The following is a 20881-nucleotide window of genomic DNA, read 5'->3' on the forward strand; positions in this document are numbered from 1 at the left end:
TTTCGTGGTGATCACCAAGGAGATGAAAATCCAGCATCCTCATAATCTAGCTCCTCCCCATCCGGAAAACCTCATCAGCTGAGACACACATCCTTCACACTCCGCTCCAGGCATTCCAAACTACTGGAATTCCCAAATTCACAAAGACGTTCCAAGTCTCTCTACCTCTCTTTGTACATAGTACATGTCCTTTCCAAGTTCTCTACCTAAAAAATCCCCACCATTCTTTAAGATTCAGTGCAAGTATCAGCCACTTGGTGAAGCTTTCTCTGACCTCCCGGTTCAGAACAATCACATTCTCTTCCTCATTCCTTACTCTGCATTACCTATTCGTCCTACCTGTATTTTAGTCCTTATCGCACTAAGTTCACTGATATCCACAGCACCTAGCACAGTGTCTGGAACACAACAAGCACTCAAGAGTTTATTAAATTAAATATCAAATTCAGCAGGAGATAGAAGGCCAAAGATAAAACTGGGACAAATTAAAAATGTCCTCATTAAAAACATAAGACATTATGAAATTGGCATTTAGAACACTCAAGCCAGTCCTCAATAGCAGTGTTGTTCAATGCAACTTTCCCTGATGTTATGAGCAGCTTACAGCTGCACTGTCCAGATGGCAGCCATTAGCTACATGTGGCTTCTGAGCACCTGAAATGTAGCCAGTAACTGAGGAGCTGAATTTGCAATTTCATCTATTCTACTTTATTTGAATTTAAGTAGCCATACATGGCTAGTAGCTACTATATTGAACAGTACAGCTCTAGTTAGCAGAAATACTGCATGAAAGTGACAATATAAGATTTTGTAATTAATTTTAAAAGTACTGGGTGACAGAGTGAGACTCTGTCTCTCAAAAAAAAAAAAAAGTACTTTGTAGCAATCATTAATCTTAACAATGAAATGAGCTCCTTCTCCAAGTAATCTCTGAAACTGTCCAATAAAAAAGGGGATAATTTTTTAGATACAAACTTCCAAGAGTCCACCATTAGCATGAGTGAGAAGCTGGACTACAAAACATCACATTACTTTATACCTGGAAAGAATTCAAAGATTATTTGATAAGGAAGCAAACCTTGGTTTAGAAGTCAAGTGAACTGCTTGAGTTCACACAGGGAATCAAGAACTAAAAACTAGATTTTAAAATGCTATGTCAGGCTGGGCATGGTGGCTCATGCCTTTAATTCCAACACTTTGGGAGGCCGAGGTGAGAAGATCCCTTGATGCCAGGAGTTCAAGACCAGCCCAAGCAATATAGTGAGACTTCTAAATTTTAAATTTCTCTATAGAAAAATTTAAAAACTAGCCAGGCAGGCCAGGCACAGTGGCTCACTGTTGTAATACCAGCACTTTGGGAGGCCAAGGTAGGCAGATCACCTGAGATCAGGACTTCAAGAGCAGCCTGGCCAACATGGTGAAACCTTGTCTCTACTAAAAATACAAAAAAACTTGGCCAGACGTGGTGGCAGGCGCCCGTAGTCCCAGCTGCTTGAGAGGCTGAGGCAGGAGACAATTACTTGAACTCAGGAGACGGAGGCTGCATTGAACCGAGGTCACGTCATTGCACTCCAGCCTGGGTGACACAGCAAAACTCCTTCTCAAAAAAAAAAAAAAGTACTTTGTAGCAATCATTAATCTTAACAATGAAATGAGCTCCTTCTCCAAGTAATCTCTGAAACTGTCCAATAAAAAAGGGGATAATTTTTTAGATACAAACTTCCAAGAGTCCACCATTAGCATGAGTGAGAAGCTGGACTACAAAACATCACATTACTTTATACCTGGAAAGAATTCAAAGATTATTTGATAAGGAAGCAAACCTTGGTTTAGAAGTCAAGTGAACTGCTTGAGTTCACACAGGGAATCAAGAACTAAAAACTAGATTTTAAAATGCTATGTCAGGCTGGGCATGGTGGCTCATGCCTTTAATTCCAACACTTTGGGAGGCCGAGGTGAGAAGATCCCTTGATGCCAGGAGTTCAAGACCAGCCCAAGCAATATAGTGAGACTTCTAAATTTTAAATTTCTCTATAGAAAAATTTAAAAACTAGCCAGGCAGGCCAGGCACAGTGGCTCACTGTTGTAATACCAGCACTTTGGGAGGCCAAGGTAGGCAGATCACCTGAGATCAGGACTTCAAGAGCAGCCTGGCCAACATGGTGAAACCTTGTCTCTACTAAAAATACAAAAAAACTTGGCCAGACGTGGTGGCAGGCGCCCGTAGTCCCAGCTGCTTGAGAGGCTGAGGCAGGAGACAATTACTTGAACTCAGGAGACGGAGGCTGCATTGAACCGAGGTCACGTCATTGCACTCCAGCCTGGGTGACACAGCAAAACTCCTTCTCAAAAAAAAAAAAAAAGGCCAGGTGCAGTGGCTCATGCCTGTAATCCCAGCACTTTGGGAGGCTGAGGAGGATGGATCATTTCATTTGAGGTCAGGAGTTGGAGACCAGCCTAGCCAACATGGTGAAAACCCATCTCTATTAAAAATACAAAAACCAGCCGGGCATGGTGGTGGGCACCTGTGATCCCAGCTACTTGGGAGGCTGAGGAACGAGAATCTCATGAACCTGGAAGGCGGAGGCTACAGTGAGCCAAGATTGCGCCATTGCACTCCAGCCTGGGCAACAGAACGAGACTCCATCTAAAAAAAAAACTTAGCCATGTGTGGTGGCACGTGTCTATAGTCCCACCTATTCAGAAGGCTAAGGTAGGAGGATCACTTGAGCCCAGGATTTCGAAGATGCAGTGAGCCGAGATCGCACCACTGCACTCCAGCCTGGATGACAGAGCAAGACCCTGTCTCAAAAAAATAGTAATAACATGAAATGCTACACCCTGTTAATCACCTTAATTGTGATTATTTCACAGGTGTATACATATACAACGTGTCACAAATTGTACACCTTAAATATGAGATCTTATTGTAGGTTAATTAAACTTAAAAAAAAAAAAAAAGCTGGCTGGGCGCGGTGGCTCACGCCTGTAATCCCAGCACTTTGGGAGACTGAGGCGGGCAGATCACGAGGTCAGGAGATCGAGACCATCCTGGCTAACACAGTGAAACCCCGTCTCTACTAAAAATACAAAAAACAATTAGCTGGGCATAGTGGCGGGCACCTGTAGTCCCAGTTACTCAGGAGGCTGAGGCAGGAGAAGGGCGTGAACCCGGGAGGCGGAGCTTGCAGTGAGCCGAGATCGCGCCACTGCACTCCAGCCTGGGCGACAGAGCGAGACTCCGTCTCAAAAAAAAAAAACTGTTTTTTAAAGGGCACACTATATCCACTATTACACCACCTTTGGCTCTACCTCATAGTTGTGAGGAATAAGCTAGTTAATATAATTAAAGACTTCAAAGAGTGCTTGATATGGTGTATACACTACAGAAATGTTAGCTGCATTATCAAAAGCAAGGGAAAGTGTCAGCAGGACTTGGAGTAAGAAACTCCACATCATTGTGCTGGGTCTTGGGCAACTTCTCTAAGTCTCAATTCTTTGTAAAATGATTTAGCTAGACAAGATTATCTCTAAAGGGCCTTTCCAAACTAAAGATTTCAGATTAGGATAAAAGCTATAAATATGGAAAAGAGAGATCAATATGGGTCCCTTGGGGAAGAACTGGTAAGATTGAAGAACTGGTAAGATTTAAGAACTGATTAGAAATGCAGAATGGTGGAAAACAATGAGTCAACAATGGAAGCAAAGTTTTGAGCTTTGAAGACAGATAACCCAAGGTTTAAATTTAAAAGGAGCATGCTGACCCAATAGGCATATATTATTATTTTAATAAATCAGGAGGTTCTCCCTGGAAATGAATATTTGTGACATTCTGGATCAAAATGTCACCCACACTTAAAATGTATGCTAAAACCAAAATCTCTTCTCATGAGATTACTTAAATGCTATGCTAAAATGAAATCCTTAATGGACAATTATAATTACAGACAATGATGTTTAGTACATTCAATAACATTTATTCCAAAGTATCAAATTTATGAAAAGAAATCAATGTATGCATCAGTTACCAAATGACTGTTTTCGTTCTCTTTTTTTTCTTTTTTTTTTTGAGATGGAGTCTCACTCTGTCACCCAGGCTGGATGAAGTTCAGTGGTGGGATCTCGGCTCACTGCAACCTCTACCACTGGGTTCAAGAGATTCTCCTACCTCAGCCTCCTGAGTAGCTGGGATTACATGCACACACCACAATGTCTGGCTAATTTTTATGTTTTTAGTAGAGATGAGGTTTCACCATGTTGGCCAGGCTGGTCTTGAACTCTTGACCTCAGGTGATCCACTGCGTCAGCCTCCCAAAGTGCTGGGATTACAGGCATGAGTCACCGCGGAGACTGTTTTTTTGAACACTTTTTCAATGTGGAAACAACCTAATCCCAGAGTCACAGAGTTGCCTGAAACATCACAGCAGGACTGGATGACAAAGTATTTTAACCCAGTTTCTCTTAGTGATTTTATGAGGTCATCTTCAAACAGCTAAAGTGCAATATTACATCTCATGCACTATGTATAATGTGTTTTCAGCACTGGATGCCACAATCAATTGTTGTATGCCCCGAAGTAGTTCTTTAGAGAATCATGCTTTTTAGTGTGACATGCAAAGGAATGCTTTAGATTGTACTGAGGAATATATTTTCAAGATTCTGACCTACTCCTGTTATAGACGTAATCAGCCCAGCAAAGTTATGCTGACATTATGATAGGCTCCATTCCACTGTATTATACTGGTGTAACATGTCTGTACAAAAACCTAAATATCATAGTTGTTCATAAAATCCTTTGCTTATATTTCATAGAATGAAAAAAAAAAAATCCTGCCAACTTTCTGATGATCCTTCAAGGGCAAGATTTCAAATATAATACCCTTCTCTGGGCACTGAATCGTATTTCAGTTATAAGTGACCATTTGGACAACATTTGGATCAAATCCCAGAACAAAACATTTTAAAAATGAAATCGTTCATGAAAGGTTATAATTCAGTACTATCTACAAACCTATTTAGACCTAGCCAAAATGGACCATTTTATGACTAGATAAACTGAAAAGTACCATTGATTAGCCTAGAACAGCAATATAAAAAATTCTTAATTGCAAGGCAAAGCAAATGACATGCTGAAATATAATACAGAAAAGAACTGAGACCTCTTGGGGAATGAGTCACTTAAAGTCACATTTTCCAGCTATCTTAGTTTCTGGTTTGGAACTTAATTTTAACTTATAGAATAGAATCCTCTCCAAAACATACCATATGGTTCCTACCTTTTGTTTTATTTTATTTTATTTTTATTTATTTATTTATTTTTTTTTTTTTTTTTTATTATTTTTTTTTTTTGAGATGCAGTCTTGCCCTGTCGCCCAGGCCGGAGTGCAATGACGTGATCTTGGCTCACTGCAACCTCTGTCTCCTGGGTTCACACAATTCTCCTGCCTCAGCCTCCTGAGTAGCTCGGATTAAAGGTGTCCGCCACCACGCCCAGCTAATTTTTGTATTTTAGTAGAGACGGGGTTTCACCATGTTGGCCAGGCTGGTCTCGAACTCCTGAGCTCGTGATCTACCTGCCTCAGCCTCCCAAAGTGCTGGGATTACAGGCATGAGCCACCATGCCCAGCCTGGTTCCTACCTTTTAAAAAGATACATAAGGAAAGCATACAAGGATGTTGGTATGAGAGGGTCAGGTTCCAGAACCAATCCTCGGATACCAAGGGATGACTTACAACGTTTATGCTCACATCTAATAGGTCCCCTGCTTGACCCCCAGCCTTATGTTACCTAAACATCTTGAAAGAATATAAACTAAGTCCTGGAACAAACGACATAAATGAATCAATTATTATACTGATTGAATAATACTTTCATTATTATCTCTTTAAATTATGTATACATGGTTATTTTATCTAAGATTAACATATGTTTATGTATTTCTGTCCTAGAATAAAATAAAAACTGAGAAATTAGTTTCAACCACTCACCTGGCTTAGGAATATTTATGACTAAACAAGCTATAGTCCTCTCCACTGTATTCTGGCCTAGCTTGTTACTGTAAAAACTCTTGAAGGATTGTGGGCTCAGTGGCTCACGCCTGTCATCCCAGCACTTTGGGAGGCCAAGAGTTCAACACCAACCTGACCAACCCTGTCTCTACTAAAAGTACAAAATTAGCTGGGTGTGGTGGCACATGCCTGTAATCCCAGCTACTCAGGAGGCTGAGGCAGGAGAATTGTTTGAACCTAGGAGGCAGAGGTTGCGGTGAGCCGAGATCGCGCCATTGCCAAGAGCAAAATTCCATCTCAAAACATAACATAACATAACATAACATAACATAAAATTCTTGAAGGAAACAGACGCCCAAAAGGTACAGAAGCCTCTTATATTATATATGCACACACGAGAGTTATGTTATACCTTCATGAATGTGCTACCTCTATCAAGTACAGATCACTTTTCTCCACACAGAATGATGCTAACTACCACTCCCCATGTCCCTTGGACTCACACATACATATTCATTCCATACTCTTTGAATCTGAAAGGAGTCTGGGCTTTGGAACCAGACACAGGTAAAGTCAAATCCCACTTCTGTAACGCAAAAACTCATGGTCAAGTCCAAGCTCATTTACGTTCACGTATTCCTTCACCACAAGAGAATCTGTTTTTGTTTTGTGTGGCAACTTTCGCCAAAAAAAAAACCATCCCCAAAACTAGGAAGACTGGAAACCAAGTGTTAAGGCACCTAAGATTCTCCTCTTTTTCAGTCTTTCCCTAGGATACAGGAGGGATATCTGCAACAAAGGCAGCAGAAGGCACATGGACGTTGGTTTATAATTATTTGGCAAATTTTTCATTTAGGTTTTAGGTATTTTTCTGCATGTATATTATACGTTACAAAAAATACTAATAAAATCAAATACAAAATAGCCTCCCTACCCATTGTTAACTTCAGTGAAACTTATTTTCTATCAACTGTTTTCTTACGCTTTTCTTGATGTACTCAATAGGATACAGGATAATTTCTTATTCTTTGTGTAATTTAACACAATTTACTCCAGCTTAAGTTAGTTAAGACTTTTTTAAAAAAAAAGAACTAAGGAGAGTACATTTGTTTCCAATGAGGCTTCCTAAAGAACAGAGAAAATATTACAATATCTTTAAACAATGTGAGATAAAATCATACAGCAAATCACCCTTTCTCAGTAGGTAAAGTAAGTGAAAGTAGATATCTTTTTTAAACTAAAATGACCAAAAGGAACTCTATAATCTGACAACATAACAACTTGTGATATTCTACATAAAAAAAAAAAAGAAACAACTCCAAACAAAAAGGCACTACTACCGGAAAAAAAAATAAACGAAAAAGGAGTATATCAGTCAAGTAATTAGAACGGAGCTACATGCCCATATCAAACAAAATCTGCTACATACCTTGATCAATACAGTTTTCAGCAAGAGTAAAAAGCAGAGGTGAGCGTTCCTCAAGCAAATGCTGATGAATATTCACACATCTCAAAGTCCACCATGGCAAGCTCTAGGAAAAAAAACACCACGTAAGCTGAAATAAAAGGATACTTTAGAAAACTTTTTACATTAACTGAGATTTTTAAATTTTTTTACATTCATAAAATTAAATTTATTCCTCAATAAGATTACCCATCCACTGCTCTCTTTAGTAATACCAAAACCTACATCTATGTCTTCCATAAGAATAACACCTCACCTCCATTCTCTCAAAGCCTGTTTTTTTTTGTTTTTTTTTTAGCCACTTGGACTTCCTGATGCCATTTTGAACTTATCATCGCCTCCTTTAAAATATAAGCTGTGGCTGGGCATGGTGGCTCACGCCTGTAATCCCAACATTTTGGGAGGCTGAGGTGGGTGGATCACAAGGTCAGGAGTTCAAGACCAAACTGGCCAACATGGTGAAACCCCCATCTCTACAAAAATACAAAAATTAGCTGGGCGTGATGGCAGGCACCTGTAGTCCCAGCTACTCAGGAGGCTGAGATAGGAGAATCACTTGAACCCCGGAGGCAGAGGTTGCAGTAAGCCAAGATCGTGCCACTGCACTCCAGCCTGGGTGACAGAGCGAGACTCCTCAAAAAAAAAATATATATATATATACACACACACATACACACACACACACACACACATATACACATATACACATATGCGCACACACACACATATACATACATATGTGTGTGTGTATATATACATATATATGTTGTATTTGCCAGGTGCAGTGGCTCCCGCCTTTGGGAGGCTGAGGCAGGTGGATCACCCGAGGTCAGGAGTTTGAGACCAGCCTGGCCAACATGGTGAAACCCTGTCTCTACTAAAAATACAAAAATTAACCAGGCATGGTGATGGGCGCCTGTAGTCCCAGCTACTCAGGAGGCTGAGGCAGGAGAATTGCTTGAACCTGGGAGGCAGAGGTTACAGTGAGCTGAGGATGCGCCACTGCACTCTAGCCTGGGCGACATGGCGCGACCCTATCTCAAAAAAAAAAAAAAAAGGCTGCACTCATCCTGCCCTGTGGCACTCTATTACCACTTCAATCCAAGTACCAACTCCTTCAGAGGGCTCCCGCAAGAACCTTCATGGGGGTGACTTTTCCATCACCTGAACTTCCAGCACATTATCTGTAATTCCCTTGCAAACACATTCCACTGCATTTTATGTATGTAATCCCAGGTTCCAATACTGTCTACTATCCAACAAGATAAGAAATCACATCTTATTCATCTCTATATCCTCCTCAAAGCAATATATTTTACACAATCTACACAGTAAGAAATACCCTGGATTCAGATGTTCCCCTAAACTGAGAAGACTGCTTCCACACCCGTATGAAACCTCTTCCTTACAGTCTTCTCCTGCTAGTGTGGCGCATACTGATCTTTCACTTCTTTGAACCTCTACGCTGTTCCTAGAAGTTGGCACCATATTGGACAGCACTTGTTTTTCAAGTTTATAAATCTACCTGAGCCATACATTTCTGAGGGCAGAAACCGTTTTTGTTTTTGTTTTTGTTTCCTTTTTGAGGCAAGGTCTCACTCTGTTGCCCAGGCTGAAGTGCAGTGGCGTGACCACACCTCACTGCGGCCTGGACCGCCCCAGGCTAAGGTGATCCTCCCACTTCAGCTTCCTGCATTGCTGGGATTACTGGCCATGTCACCAGAAATTACGCCCAGCTAATTTTTTTATTTTTTGGTAGAGATAGGGTTTTGTCATGTTGCCCAGGTAGTCTCCAACCCCTGGGCTCAAGTGATCTACCCGCCTTGGCCTCCAAAGTGCTGGGATTACAGGCATGAGGAAGTGCACCCGGTCAGAAACTGGATTTTATACACTGTCTTAAATAATGTACAAGCTGAGCATATAGTAGCTTTTTCTTTTATTCGCTGATGCTTTTTCTTACTTGATCAACATATATTTAAAAAAAAAAAAGAATAAAAACAAGAAACAGCAAGCCAATATAAAAGTATAGCCAGCTATGGTACCTCATACCTGTAATCCCAGCTACTCAGGAGGCTGAAATGAGAAGATCCCTCAAGGCTAGGAGTTTATCAGCTGGGCAACATTGTGAGACCTAGTCTCTTAAAAAAAAAAAAAAAAAAAGGGCCAGGCACAGTGGCTCACGCCTGTAGTCCCAGCACTTTGGGAGGCCGAGGTGGGCGGATCACCTGAGGTCAGGAGTTTGAGAGTAACCTGGCTAACATGGTGAAACCCCATTTCCACTAAAAATACAAAAAATTAGCCAGGCGTGGTGGCACACACCTGTAATCCCAGCTACTTGGGAGGCTAAGGCAGGAGAATCACTTGAACCTGGGAGGCGGAGGTTGCAGTGAGCCAGGATCACACCACTGTACTCTAGCTTGGGCAACAAGAGTGAAACTCTGTCTCAAAAAAACAAACAAACCAACGGTATATACAGTGAAGACTGAAAATCTCTCTTCCACAGTCCCTCCTCCTGCAGAATCCTCCTCCTGCAGAAAAATCTGTGACCAAGGTTTATATTCCTCCAGAGCTTCCTCTGTATATGTGCATGTGTGTTTATGTACATGTGTACAAGCAATGATAGGTACTTTTGATAAGCTCATTATAAATTATTTGTAACTATATTACTTTACATTATATCACATGAAAGTCTAAGAATTAGTTTTCCTTTTAGTTACCTACAAATATGAGATGACAATTACCAAAAGGCTTTTTCTTTTGAGATGGGGTCTCACTACACTGTCCAGGTTGGAATGCATTAGCTATTTACAGGTGCCATCATAGCACACTGCAGCTTTGACCTCCTGGACTCAAGTCATCCTCCTGCCTCAGACTTCCAAGTACCTGGGACGACAGGTATATGTCACAGCATCTGGCTCAAAAGGACGTTTTTGCAATTTCTTCATTTGACTAAGAGGTTCTCTTCTAAACTGCTACACACCATAGGCTGGTTCGCTTCTGAAGTGTTATACACCACAACTACTACAACCGCGATGCAACCACAAATGAATTTTGACTCCATGACAAAATCTTTTTGAATTAATACTGTTTCCTCAGTCCATGTAAGGAAATGTAAAATTATCTAATAGCAAAGAAATTTCAGACAGTTTTTAACTGAATTCCCTGAGGTGTTGCCTCATTTTCATTCTTTTCCTATCACTATAGCATGAAGTCAGTTTACATTTCAATTATCTGTCCCTTATCTGCTGTCAGCAATAAGTGAGTCAGGTCTGGCAGCTTATTCTTTACTTTTCTAGACACAGGAATTTAGATACATCCAGTCAAAAAGATTTCACTTTTAAGAAAACACATAATATAAGGCCAGGCACAGTGGCTCACACTTGTATTCCCAGCACTTTGGGTAGCGGGAAGCTCACTTGAGGCCATAAATTCAAGACCAGCCTGGGCAACACAGTGAGAACCCATTTCTACAAAAAAATTTTTTAGATAGCTGAGCGTGGTGGTGCATATCTGTAATCCTAGCTACTCAGGAGTTTAAGGTTATAGTCAGCTGTGATCACACCACTATACTCCAGGTTGGGCAACAGAGAAGAGACTCTGTCTCTTAAAAAAAAAAAAAAAAAATATATATATATATATATATATATATATAAAATATGCTGAACTCTTAAAAATCACATCTATAAATTAACTCTCAAACCAAAAATCTTTATATGGGGGAGGGAAGAATAAAACAAATATAGAAAGCATAGCCTATTTTTCTACTAGTAAGTGTATCAGACCTTTTTTCAGTTTGTCAAGAATTGCTTAATATAAAAATAGAGAGCTGGCACAGTAGCTCATGCCTGCAATCCCAGCACTTTGGGAAGCCAAGGTAGGAAGATCACGTGAAGCCACGAGTTTCAGACAAGCCTGGGCAATGCAGTGAGATCCCATCTCTATAAAAATAAAAATAAAAATTGAAAAATTGAAAATTGAGGCCGGGCACGGTGGCTCACGCCTGTAAGCCCAACACTAAGGGAGGCTGAGGCAAGCAGATCATCGAGGTCAGGAGTTCGAGACCAGCCTGACCACCATGGTGAAAATCCATCTCTACTAAAAATAGAAAAAAATTAGCTGGGTGTGGTGGTACATGCCTGTAGTCCCAGCTACTTGGGAGGCTGAGGCAGCAGAATCACTTGAATCTGGGAGGCAGAGGTTGCAGTGAGCTGAGATAATGCCACTGTACTCCAGCCTGGGCAACAGAGTAAGACTCTGTCTCAAAAAAATAAAAAAGAAAGAAAAAATTGATGCATTAATAAAAAAGCAAACTGAAGTCTTGCTTTAGATAATTTCTAGATTTTATCTCCTGATTATAACACTTATTACAGAATGGTCTGATGGAGAAGTCACAATAGTCAAGAACCTCCCAGACAGCAGGGAGCAGTAGTATACTCACAAGGGACCAAATAAATATTTGCCAGTTTATCCCATTTTATAAATGGAAACTGATATTCAGAGAAATTAACTAGCATAAGGTCACACAGCTGTTAATTTCAAAACCAAGACTCATTTTATTCAACCACTTACATAATACTAATTCTAGTCTATATACTTCATAGATTAGGGTTTGTGGGAAAATTTGCTTCTATAATTTCGCAAAAATAATATCATAAATAATTTGATACATTTCTTAGGAGTCAGGTTACTCAAAAATTAATTTAAAAGGTTAAAATTAACTTGGATAGGCCGGGCGCGGTGGCTCAAGCCTGTAATCCCAGCACTTTGGGAGGCCGAGACGGGCGGATCACAAGGTCAGGAGATCGAGACCATCCTGGTGAACACAGTGAAACCCCGTCTCTACTAAAAATACAAAAAACTAGCCGGGCGAGGTGGTGGGCACCTGTAGTCCCAGCTACCTGGAAGGCTGAGGCAGGAGAATGGCGGGAACCCGGGAGGCAGAGCTTGCAGTGAGCTGAGATCCAGCCACTGCACTCCAGCCTGGGCGACAGAGCAAGACTCCGCCTCAAAAAAAAAAAAAAAAAAAATTAACTTGGATAAGTATGTAATGTTTCTTTACTATTTTATCTTATTTCATCAAATAAGCCATTTTTAATAACACCCTTAAGAGAATGATATAAGCCAGGTGCCTGTAGTCCCAGCTGCTCAGGAGGCTGGAGCAGAAGGATCACTTGAGCCCACAAGTTGAAGGCCATCCTGGACAACATAGCAAGACAACATCTCAAAACAAAAAAAAAGCCGAAAGGAAGGAAGGAAGGAAGGAAGGAAGGGAGGGAGGGAGGGAAAAAGGGAGGGTGGGAAAAAAGAAAGATATAGTAAAGACCCACAGGAAAAATCTATAATAGAAAGAATAATGCTTCAATTGAATGATAAGAGAAGCCAGGCACGATGGTGTGCTCCTGAAGTTCCAGCTACTCAGGAGGCTGAGGTGGGAGGATCACTTGGGGCCAGGAGTTCAAGATTAGCCTGGGCAACATAGTGAGACCCTGTCTCCCATCTCAAAAAAAGAAAAAAAAAAAAAGAAACGCAAATTTTCAGCACAAAATGATGTATACATAGTGATATACTACAGGAAAACGGGTTTTTAAGCAGAAGTCAAAAGTTGTTTACATCTGCCAAGCAATTAAAGTAACTTGCCTCTGCAACCCTACAAGAATGACATCTACAACCAGTAGAGCACATATTTATTAATTCTCCTAAGTTGTTGACAGTATATATATTATTTTTCAAATGATGCTTAACATACTTTTTTTTTTTTTGGAGACAGTCTCACTCTGTCACCTGGGCTGGAGAGCAGTGCGCGATCTTGGCTCACTGCAACCTCCGCCTTCTGCATTCAAGCAATATTCCTACCTCAGCCTCTCGAGTAGCTAGGATTACAGGCACGCACCACCATGCCTGGCTAATTTTTTTTTTTTGAGACAGAGTTTCGCTGTGTCGCTCAGGCTGGAGTACAGTGGAACCATCTCGGTTCACTGCAAACTCCGCCTCCCGAGTTCAAGAGATTCTCCTGCCTCAGCCTTCCAAGTAGCTGAGATTACAGGGACTCACCATTACACCTGGGTAATTTTTGTATTTTTAATAGAAATGAGGTTTCACTGTGTTGGCCAGTTCAGTCTCAAACTCCTGACCTCAGGTGATCTACCTGCCTCGGCCTCCCAAAGTGCTGGGATTACAGGAGTGAACCACCGTGCCCGGCGACGCCTGGCTAATTTTTGTATTTTCAGTAAAGACAGGGTGTCGCCATGTTGGCCAGACTGGTGTCAAACTCCTGACCTCAGGTGATCCGCCGGCCTCAGTCTCCCAAAGTGCTGGTATTACAGGCGAGAGCCACTGCACTCAGACAACGCTTAACATACTTGAAGAAAATTTTTGAGCAACTTAAAAACCTTCTCACTCAATCATTAGTGACATAAGTTCTCACTAGAAAGAAAATAATGCCATTTGGCAGCCTCATGGCTTGGTGATACCTAACTTAAAGTGGCCGGGCACAGTGGCTCACGCCTGCCTGTAACCCCAGTAATTTGGAAGGCCAAGGCGGGTGGATTACTTGAGATCAGGAGTTTGAGACCAGTTGGCCAACATAGTAAAACCCAGTTTCCACTAAAAGTACAAAAAAATTAGCAGGGCATGGTGGCACACGCCTGTAATCCCTACTAGGGAGGCTGAGGCAGGAGAATCGCTTGAACCCAGGAGGCAGAGGTTGCAGTGAGCCGAGATCACGCCACTGCACTTCAGCCTGGGCAACAGAGCAAGACTCTGTCTCAAAAAATCAATCAATCAATCAATCAATCAATCAATAGCGCAAAGTAATCGCCAGTCTATAAGACCATTTAACTCAGATCAACTTACTTAGGGGAAAAATGTTTTACTCAAGCTACTATCACTAAGAGGTCAAAAGATGAAGCCTCATATATGCTAAGACATGTTGAAATCCATGTATTAAAAACCCTTCAATTAGCCAGGCATGGTGGTACACACCTGTAGTCCCAGCTACTTGGGAGGCTGAGGTGGGAAAATCACTTGAACCTGGGAGGCGTAGGTTTCAGTGAGCCAAGATGGCACCACTGTACTCCAGCCTGGGCGACAGAACAAGATGCTGTCTCAAAAACAAAAACCCTTCCAGGCTGGGAATGGTGGCTTATGCCTATAATCTCAGCACTTAGGGGAGATGGAGACAGGTCAGTCACTTGAGTCCACAAGTTCAAGACCAGCCTGGGCAACAGGTGAAACCCTGTCTCTACAAAAAAATACAAAAATTAGCTGGGTGTGGTGGCACATGCCTGTAGTCCAAGTTACTTGGGAGGCTGAGATGGGAGGATGGCTTCAGCCCAGGAGGCAGAGGTTGCAGTAAGCTGAGTTCATGCCACTGCATTCCAGTCTGGGCAACAGAGACAGACCCTGCCTTAAAAAAACAAAAACAAAAACAAACAAACAAAAAAACACCCTCTAGTACAATGGATTCTAAATCCCCTGGCTCTCATGAGAGTTGCAAATAGAGGCATCACTTCCCTTCTTACCTCTTCTTTTAAAACAAATTTAGGCCAGGTGTGGTGGCTCATGACTGTGATCCCAGCACTTTGGGAGGCCAAGGCAGGCAGGTTACTTGAGGTTAGGAGTTTGAAACCAACATGGCCAACAGGGTGAAAACATGTCTCGACTAAAAATACAAAAAATTAGCCAAACGTGGTGGTGGGCACCCGTAATCCCAGCTACTCAGGAGGCTGAGGTATGAGAATTGCTTGAACCTGTGAGGCAGAGGTTGCAGCGAGCCAAGATCACACTACTATACTACAGCCTGTGCGACAGAGTGAGACTCCATTTCAAAAAAAAAAATACAAACTTTAGTGTGTAATCTTAAATGCTTAGGAAAGTAAGCCCTTACATAACACAGACCAAGTCTACTTTCACCTATAGAAATACTGTGATTCTTGGGCAGGGCACGGTGGCTCACACCTGTAATCCCAGAACTTTGGGAGGCTGAGGTGGGCAGATCATCCGAGGTTGGGAGTTCGAGACTAGCCTGACCAATGTGGAGAAATCCCATCTCTACTAAAAACAAAAAAAATTAGCCAGGCATAGTGGCAGCCGCTTGTAGTCCCAGCTGCTTGGGAGGCTGAGGCAGGAGAATGGCATAACCCAGGAGGTGGAGCTTGAAGTGAGCTGAGATCACGCCACTGCACTCCAGCCTAGGCGACAGAGTGAGACTCTGTCTCAGAAAAATAAATAAATAAAAATACAAAATTAGCCAGACATGGTGGTGCATGCCTGTAACCCCAGCTACTTGGGAAGCTGAGACAGGAGAATCACTTGAACCCAGGAGGCGGAGGTTGTGGTGAGCCAAGATCACGCCACTGCACTCCAGCCTGGGCAACAAGGGTGAAACTCCATCTCAAAAAAAAAAAAAGAAAGAACCATTGTGTTTCTTAAAAATTGTCAGCCAAAACTGGGAGATTTCACATAAAATTTAGATGTACTATTTCTGACACTATGGGGTCTGCAGCACACCAGCCTGCAACAATCAGATGAAGCAGGGGTCAGCCAGGCACAGCCTGTGCACAAATCCAGTCCACTACTCGTTTCCGTAGAGCCCAAGAACTGAAAATCGTTTTTACATTTTTATATCACTGGGAAAATCAAGAATAGTATTTTGTTAATGTGAGAAGTATAGAAAATGTAAGTTTCAGTGTCCACAAATAAAGCTTTATTGGAAGACCGTCATGTCCATTTAATGAAACATTGTCTACAGCTGCTTTAACACTACAATGCAGCAGAGTTGAATAGCAGCAACACGGACTGCACACTGCATGGCTGACAACCTCCACTAAACCTCCAAAGACTGTCTTTTCTTTCTGCATATTAGCATTCTGTGTGTGTATTTGTCCTAATTTATATGAAGAAACCATATAAATCCAACCCAAATAATGATATAACATAGAATGTGAGCCAGGAAACAGAAATTAAGACCCATTAAATTTTGGTCACTGCTCATTATCCTATATGAAATTCATAAAAGACTATGAGATATGTCTTTTTTTTCGTTGTTTTTGGTTTTGGTTTTTTTTGAGACAGAGTCTCACTTTGTTGCCCAGGCTGGAGAGCAATGCCGGCTCACTGCAACCTCTATCTCCCAGGTTCAAGCAATTCTCCTGCCTCAGCCTCACAAGTAGCTGGGATTACAGGTGCCTACCACCACACTCAGCTAATTTTGTATTTTTAGTAGAGATGGAGTTTCACCATGTTAGCCAGGCTGGTCTCGAACTCCTGAACCCAGGTGACCCGCCCACCTCAGCCTCTCAAAGTGCTGGGATTACGCACATGAGCCATCGGGTCCAGCCCAAGGCATATTTTTAAATCAATATTTAAGATTTCTGCAAATGAACATTTAAATCTATACAGTACACACATAAATCCTATTAAGGAGGTGCAACATAATCTCATTCTAAACTAGATCAATCTCATGAGGGAAAAAAAGTTTTTGCTTATTTTCATCAGATTTTTAAATTACATACATAGAAGACTTAGAAAACAAAATAGACCAAGACATTGTCAGCAACATCTACAGTCTGGTGTTAAAAAGCACAAAAGTCACACCAGGGTATGAATCTCATGGATCCTTTCCTTACCTGAATAGCTGTCAGTTTATGTCGTACATTCACTAGGATAATGCGTGCTAATAACAGCAGTATGGGCTTCGAGGTCAGGCTGTAGATCGATTCGCCATCTAGAGCGAGCAGGCTCAGAACAAATGCATCCAGTCCTTTAACCTGAAAAAAGGACTATAAACTAAGATGATATAATTTAACAAAAGATTAATCTTTATAGGTCTTATAATAATACAAAGATTTTCCAGTCAACTCAGCTTTGAAACAAAAGCATTAATATATTACACAGCAATTGGCACTGGACAGAATTAAAACACTGCAAATGCCCTTAGACATCTATAAACCCAGCCCGCCCTGATGGATGGCCACCCATCTGATCAAACTTGATTTTTTAGGTTTTTTTTTTTTTTTTGAGATGAGAGTCTCACTCAGTTGCCCAGGCTGGAGTGCAGTGGCACGATCTTGGCTCACTGCAACCTCCGTCTCCCAGGCTCAAGTGATCCTCCTGCCTGGGCGAACAGCTGGGACTCCAGGCACGCACCATCACATCTGGCTAAGTTTTTGTATTTTTAGTAGAGATGGAGTTTCACCACGTTGGCCAGGCTGGTCTCGAACTCCTGACCTTAAGTGATCCCCTGTGTCAGTCTCCCAAAGTGCTGGGATTACAGGCGAAAGCTACCGCACCTGGCATGTTCAAACTTTAGAGAAACAAGGAACTAAAAAAAATGATAGCATTGAAGAGATATCATCACTTCATAAATTTACTTACAACAAAATATTATCTCAATGAAAAGCATCCCTATGTTAAAGTATTTATACTAAATAGTGTATTTGATATTTATAATAAACGTCGACATTTCACTTAAGCTTCAACACATGGAAAATGTTATTACGAAGTAAGTCTCTCCTCCATAATTTCTATCAAGCCAAACAATCAACAAGGTCTCATACATCAAATGCTGAATGGGCATATGACCACGCACCAGAGTGAGCAGAAGACAGCAAAATAAAAAGGATGTCTTTGAAAAATACACTCCTGTGTTGTACAGAGATTTTTTACAATGGACAAGGTTGTTAAAATTTGGATGGCAGAATTTTAACAGCTGCCATAAAATAGCAAGCAAGAATCCTCACCCATCAGGAACATGGGTTCCAATGTCAAAGGATAGTGTCCTTTCTCTGCTTCTCATTAGTTTGTGAGTACATGTAAATTTTTCCCACAATTTTTTTCCTGATGAAGCCTCAGTTTCATCAATTATAAAATGAAATACCTGGGCCCGGCACGGTGGCTCACACCTATAATCCCAGCACTTTGGGCGGCCGACGTGGGAGGATCACGAGGTCAGGAGATCAAGACCATCCTGGCTAACATGGCAAAACCCCGTCGCTACTAAAAATACAAAAAATTAGCCAGGCGTGGTGGCGGGCACCTGTAGTCCCAGCTACTTGGGAGGCTGAGGCAGGAGAATGTTGTGAACCCGGGAGGCAGAGCTTGCAGTGAGCCGAGATTGCACCACTGCACTCCAGCCTGGGCAACAGAGCAAGACTCCATGTCAAAAAAAATTTTTAAAATGAAATAACTGAACCTATACCTCAGAGGGTTCTTGTAAGGATTAAACTAAACAATCCAAGTAATGCCACTCCCTGGCTCAATACTGAGTATTCTGAATACTAAATATTTGAATACTGAATATTTTGAATATTGTTTAAAGTATTCAATAGAAGAAAGAGGGAGGGTCGGGCACAGCAGCTCACGCCCGTAATCTCAGCACTTCGGAAGGCCACGCGGGCGGATTACCTGAGATTAGGAGTTCGAGACCAGCCTGACCAACATGGTGAAACTCTGTCTCTACTAAAAATACAAAAATTAGCTGGCAAGAGGGCACATGCCTGTAATCCTAGCTACTCAGGAGGCTGAAGCAGGAGAATCGCTTGAACCTGGGAGGCAGAGGTTGCAGTGAGCCGTGATCGCACCACTGCACTCCAGCCTGGGTGACAGAGCAAGACTCTGTCTCAGAAAAAAATAAGAAACAATAAATAAAAAAGAAAGAAGGAAATAACTGTGAGTTCATCCTCTGTCCTATTTTCATCATCATTCAAGAGTGTAATAGAGGAATAAAGATTTAATATGAATTAACCTTCACAACAACAAAGCCTACTGTTATCTCTGCTAAGCATACAAGGAATTATAAAAAAAAAAACAAAAAACCTTCAATAATTAATGAAATAATATTAAGTTATTACAACTGCCTCAACTTTAGAGGTGAGGAAACAGATCCTTAAAAATTAAGTGAAGCCCATGTTTCCAATTCCCAAATCAATTCCCAAAGCAGCCCACGCTGGTAGAAGTAACATTAGTTTGGAAACGGGAAACAGATCTCTCTACCTCTTCCTGCCCCTCAGGAAGGCCTAGGGCTATGCTAAGCATTTGGAGAGCCTCAAGGACATGGCCAGAATGACTTTTAGCCTTCTGACGGACACTACACCATGGTGGCGTGGGTAACTGAAATGCAGACACAAAAAGAGAAGATCTTCATCATGAGTTCAGTCTTGGACATGATGAGGACCACCCTGGCCAAGATGGCGAAACCCCATCTCGACTAAAAATACAAAAATTAGCCGGGCGTGGTGGCAACACACCTATAGTCCCAACTACTCAGGAGGCTGAGGCAGAAGAATCACTTGAACCCTGGAGGCAGAGGTTGCAGTGAGCCGAGATTGCGCCACTGCACTCCAACCTGGGCAACAGAGTGAGACTCCATCTCAAAAAAAAAAAAAAAGAAAGAAAGACAATCCTTCTCCTAATCACTCTAAGATAAGAAATATGTCTACCTGTTCTACCACAAATTTCAGGTCATTATCTTCTAAGTGAATCCCTAAATATAAAGGACAAACAAGTAATTTAACAGAGCAACAAATAAAAATTATACAGGGAGATAGCACATAGTACACTACCTGGAGAGCATTACCTGTGACACTCAAGCTAGGCTGTGAGTACAAAGGAGATTTAGTATTTAAATTGTATACATTTCATATGCTCTTTTAAGTGTTGGTGGTAGTTCCAATAAAAAAGTTAATATCAAAGACTTACTCAAAGTTTCCTACAACCCCAAATGATCTCCATCAAGTCAGATTTTTCACTGCTAAAAGCGGCAAGCTCAAAGTATCCTTTTCCCACAAACACTACGCTGTTCTCTCCTCTAAATTCCTGCTCATATGACTGCACCTAGAATGTATATTTTCCTCTCCTCTATCCATTTTCTAACCAACCTTCAGGTTCTAGCTCAAGGTCCACTTTCAACTAAAAGGTCTTCTTTGACAAAATCCAGCTTCCAGAAATCTCTTTGTTAATGGCAATATTTCTTATGGTCTGAACTTCTCATGAAACTCATTTTCATACTGTTTTATTTGCTACCTGAATTTACAGGTGCTTCTACACTAGTATAGAAGAGTACTGGATTTTGGAACCAGAAAATGTGGATTCCAACGTCCCAGCTATAAGATCTCTGACAAGATTCTTTTGCCACTCTGAGCTTCAGTCTTTTCATCTATAGATTACCTCAAATCTGTAAGGACCAAATTGACACAAGAAATGTGAATTAAGGCCAGGCGCGGTGGCTCACACCTGTAATCCCAACACTTTGGGAGGCCGAGGTGAGTGGATCATCTGAGGTCAGGAGTTCGAGACCACCCTGGCCAACATGCTGGAATCCCGTCTCTGCTAAAAATACAAAAATTAGCCAGGAATGGTGGTGAGCACCTGTAGTCCCAGCTGCTTGGGAGGTTGAGGCAGTAGAATCATT

The 20881-nt window shown here is 41.6% G+C and overlaps 1 protein-coding gene across 1 annotated transcript in view; it reads right to left on the minus strand.

Moving 5' to 3' along the window:
* TTC27 (tetratricopeptide repeat domain 27) overlaps positions 1–20881 on the minus strand; it is a 189665-nt gene that overhangs the window by 159516 nt on the left and 9268 nt on the right. The window contains 2 exon segments of the mRNA XM_033176078.1: positions 7438–7540; positions 17100–17240. Coding sequence (XP_033031969.1) covers positions 7438–7540; positions 17100–17240 — 244 coding nt within the window.

This window comes from Trachypithecus francoisi, unplaced genomic scaffold (genome assembly GCF_009764315.1).
Source record: "Trachypithecus francoisi isolate TF-2019V2 unplaced genomic scaffold, Tfra_2.0 Lachesis_group17, whole genome shotgun sequence".
In the NCBI taxonomy this organism is placed as follows: Eukaryota; Metazoa; Chordata; class Mammalia; order Primates; family Cercopithecidae; genus Trachypithecus; species Trachypithecus francoisi.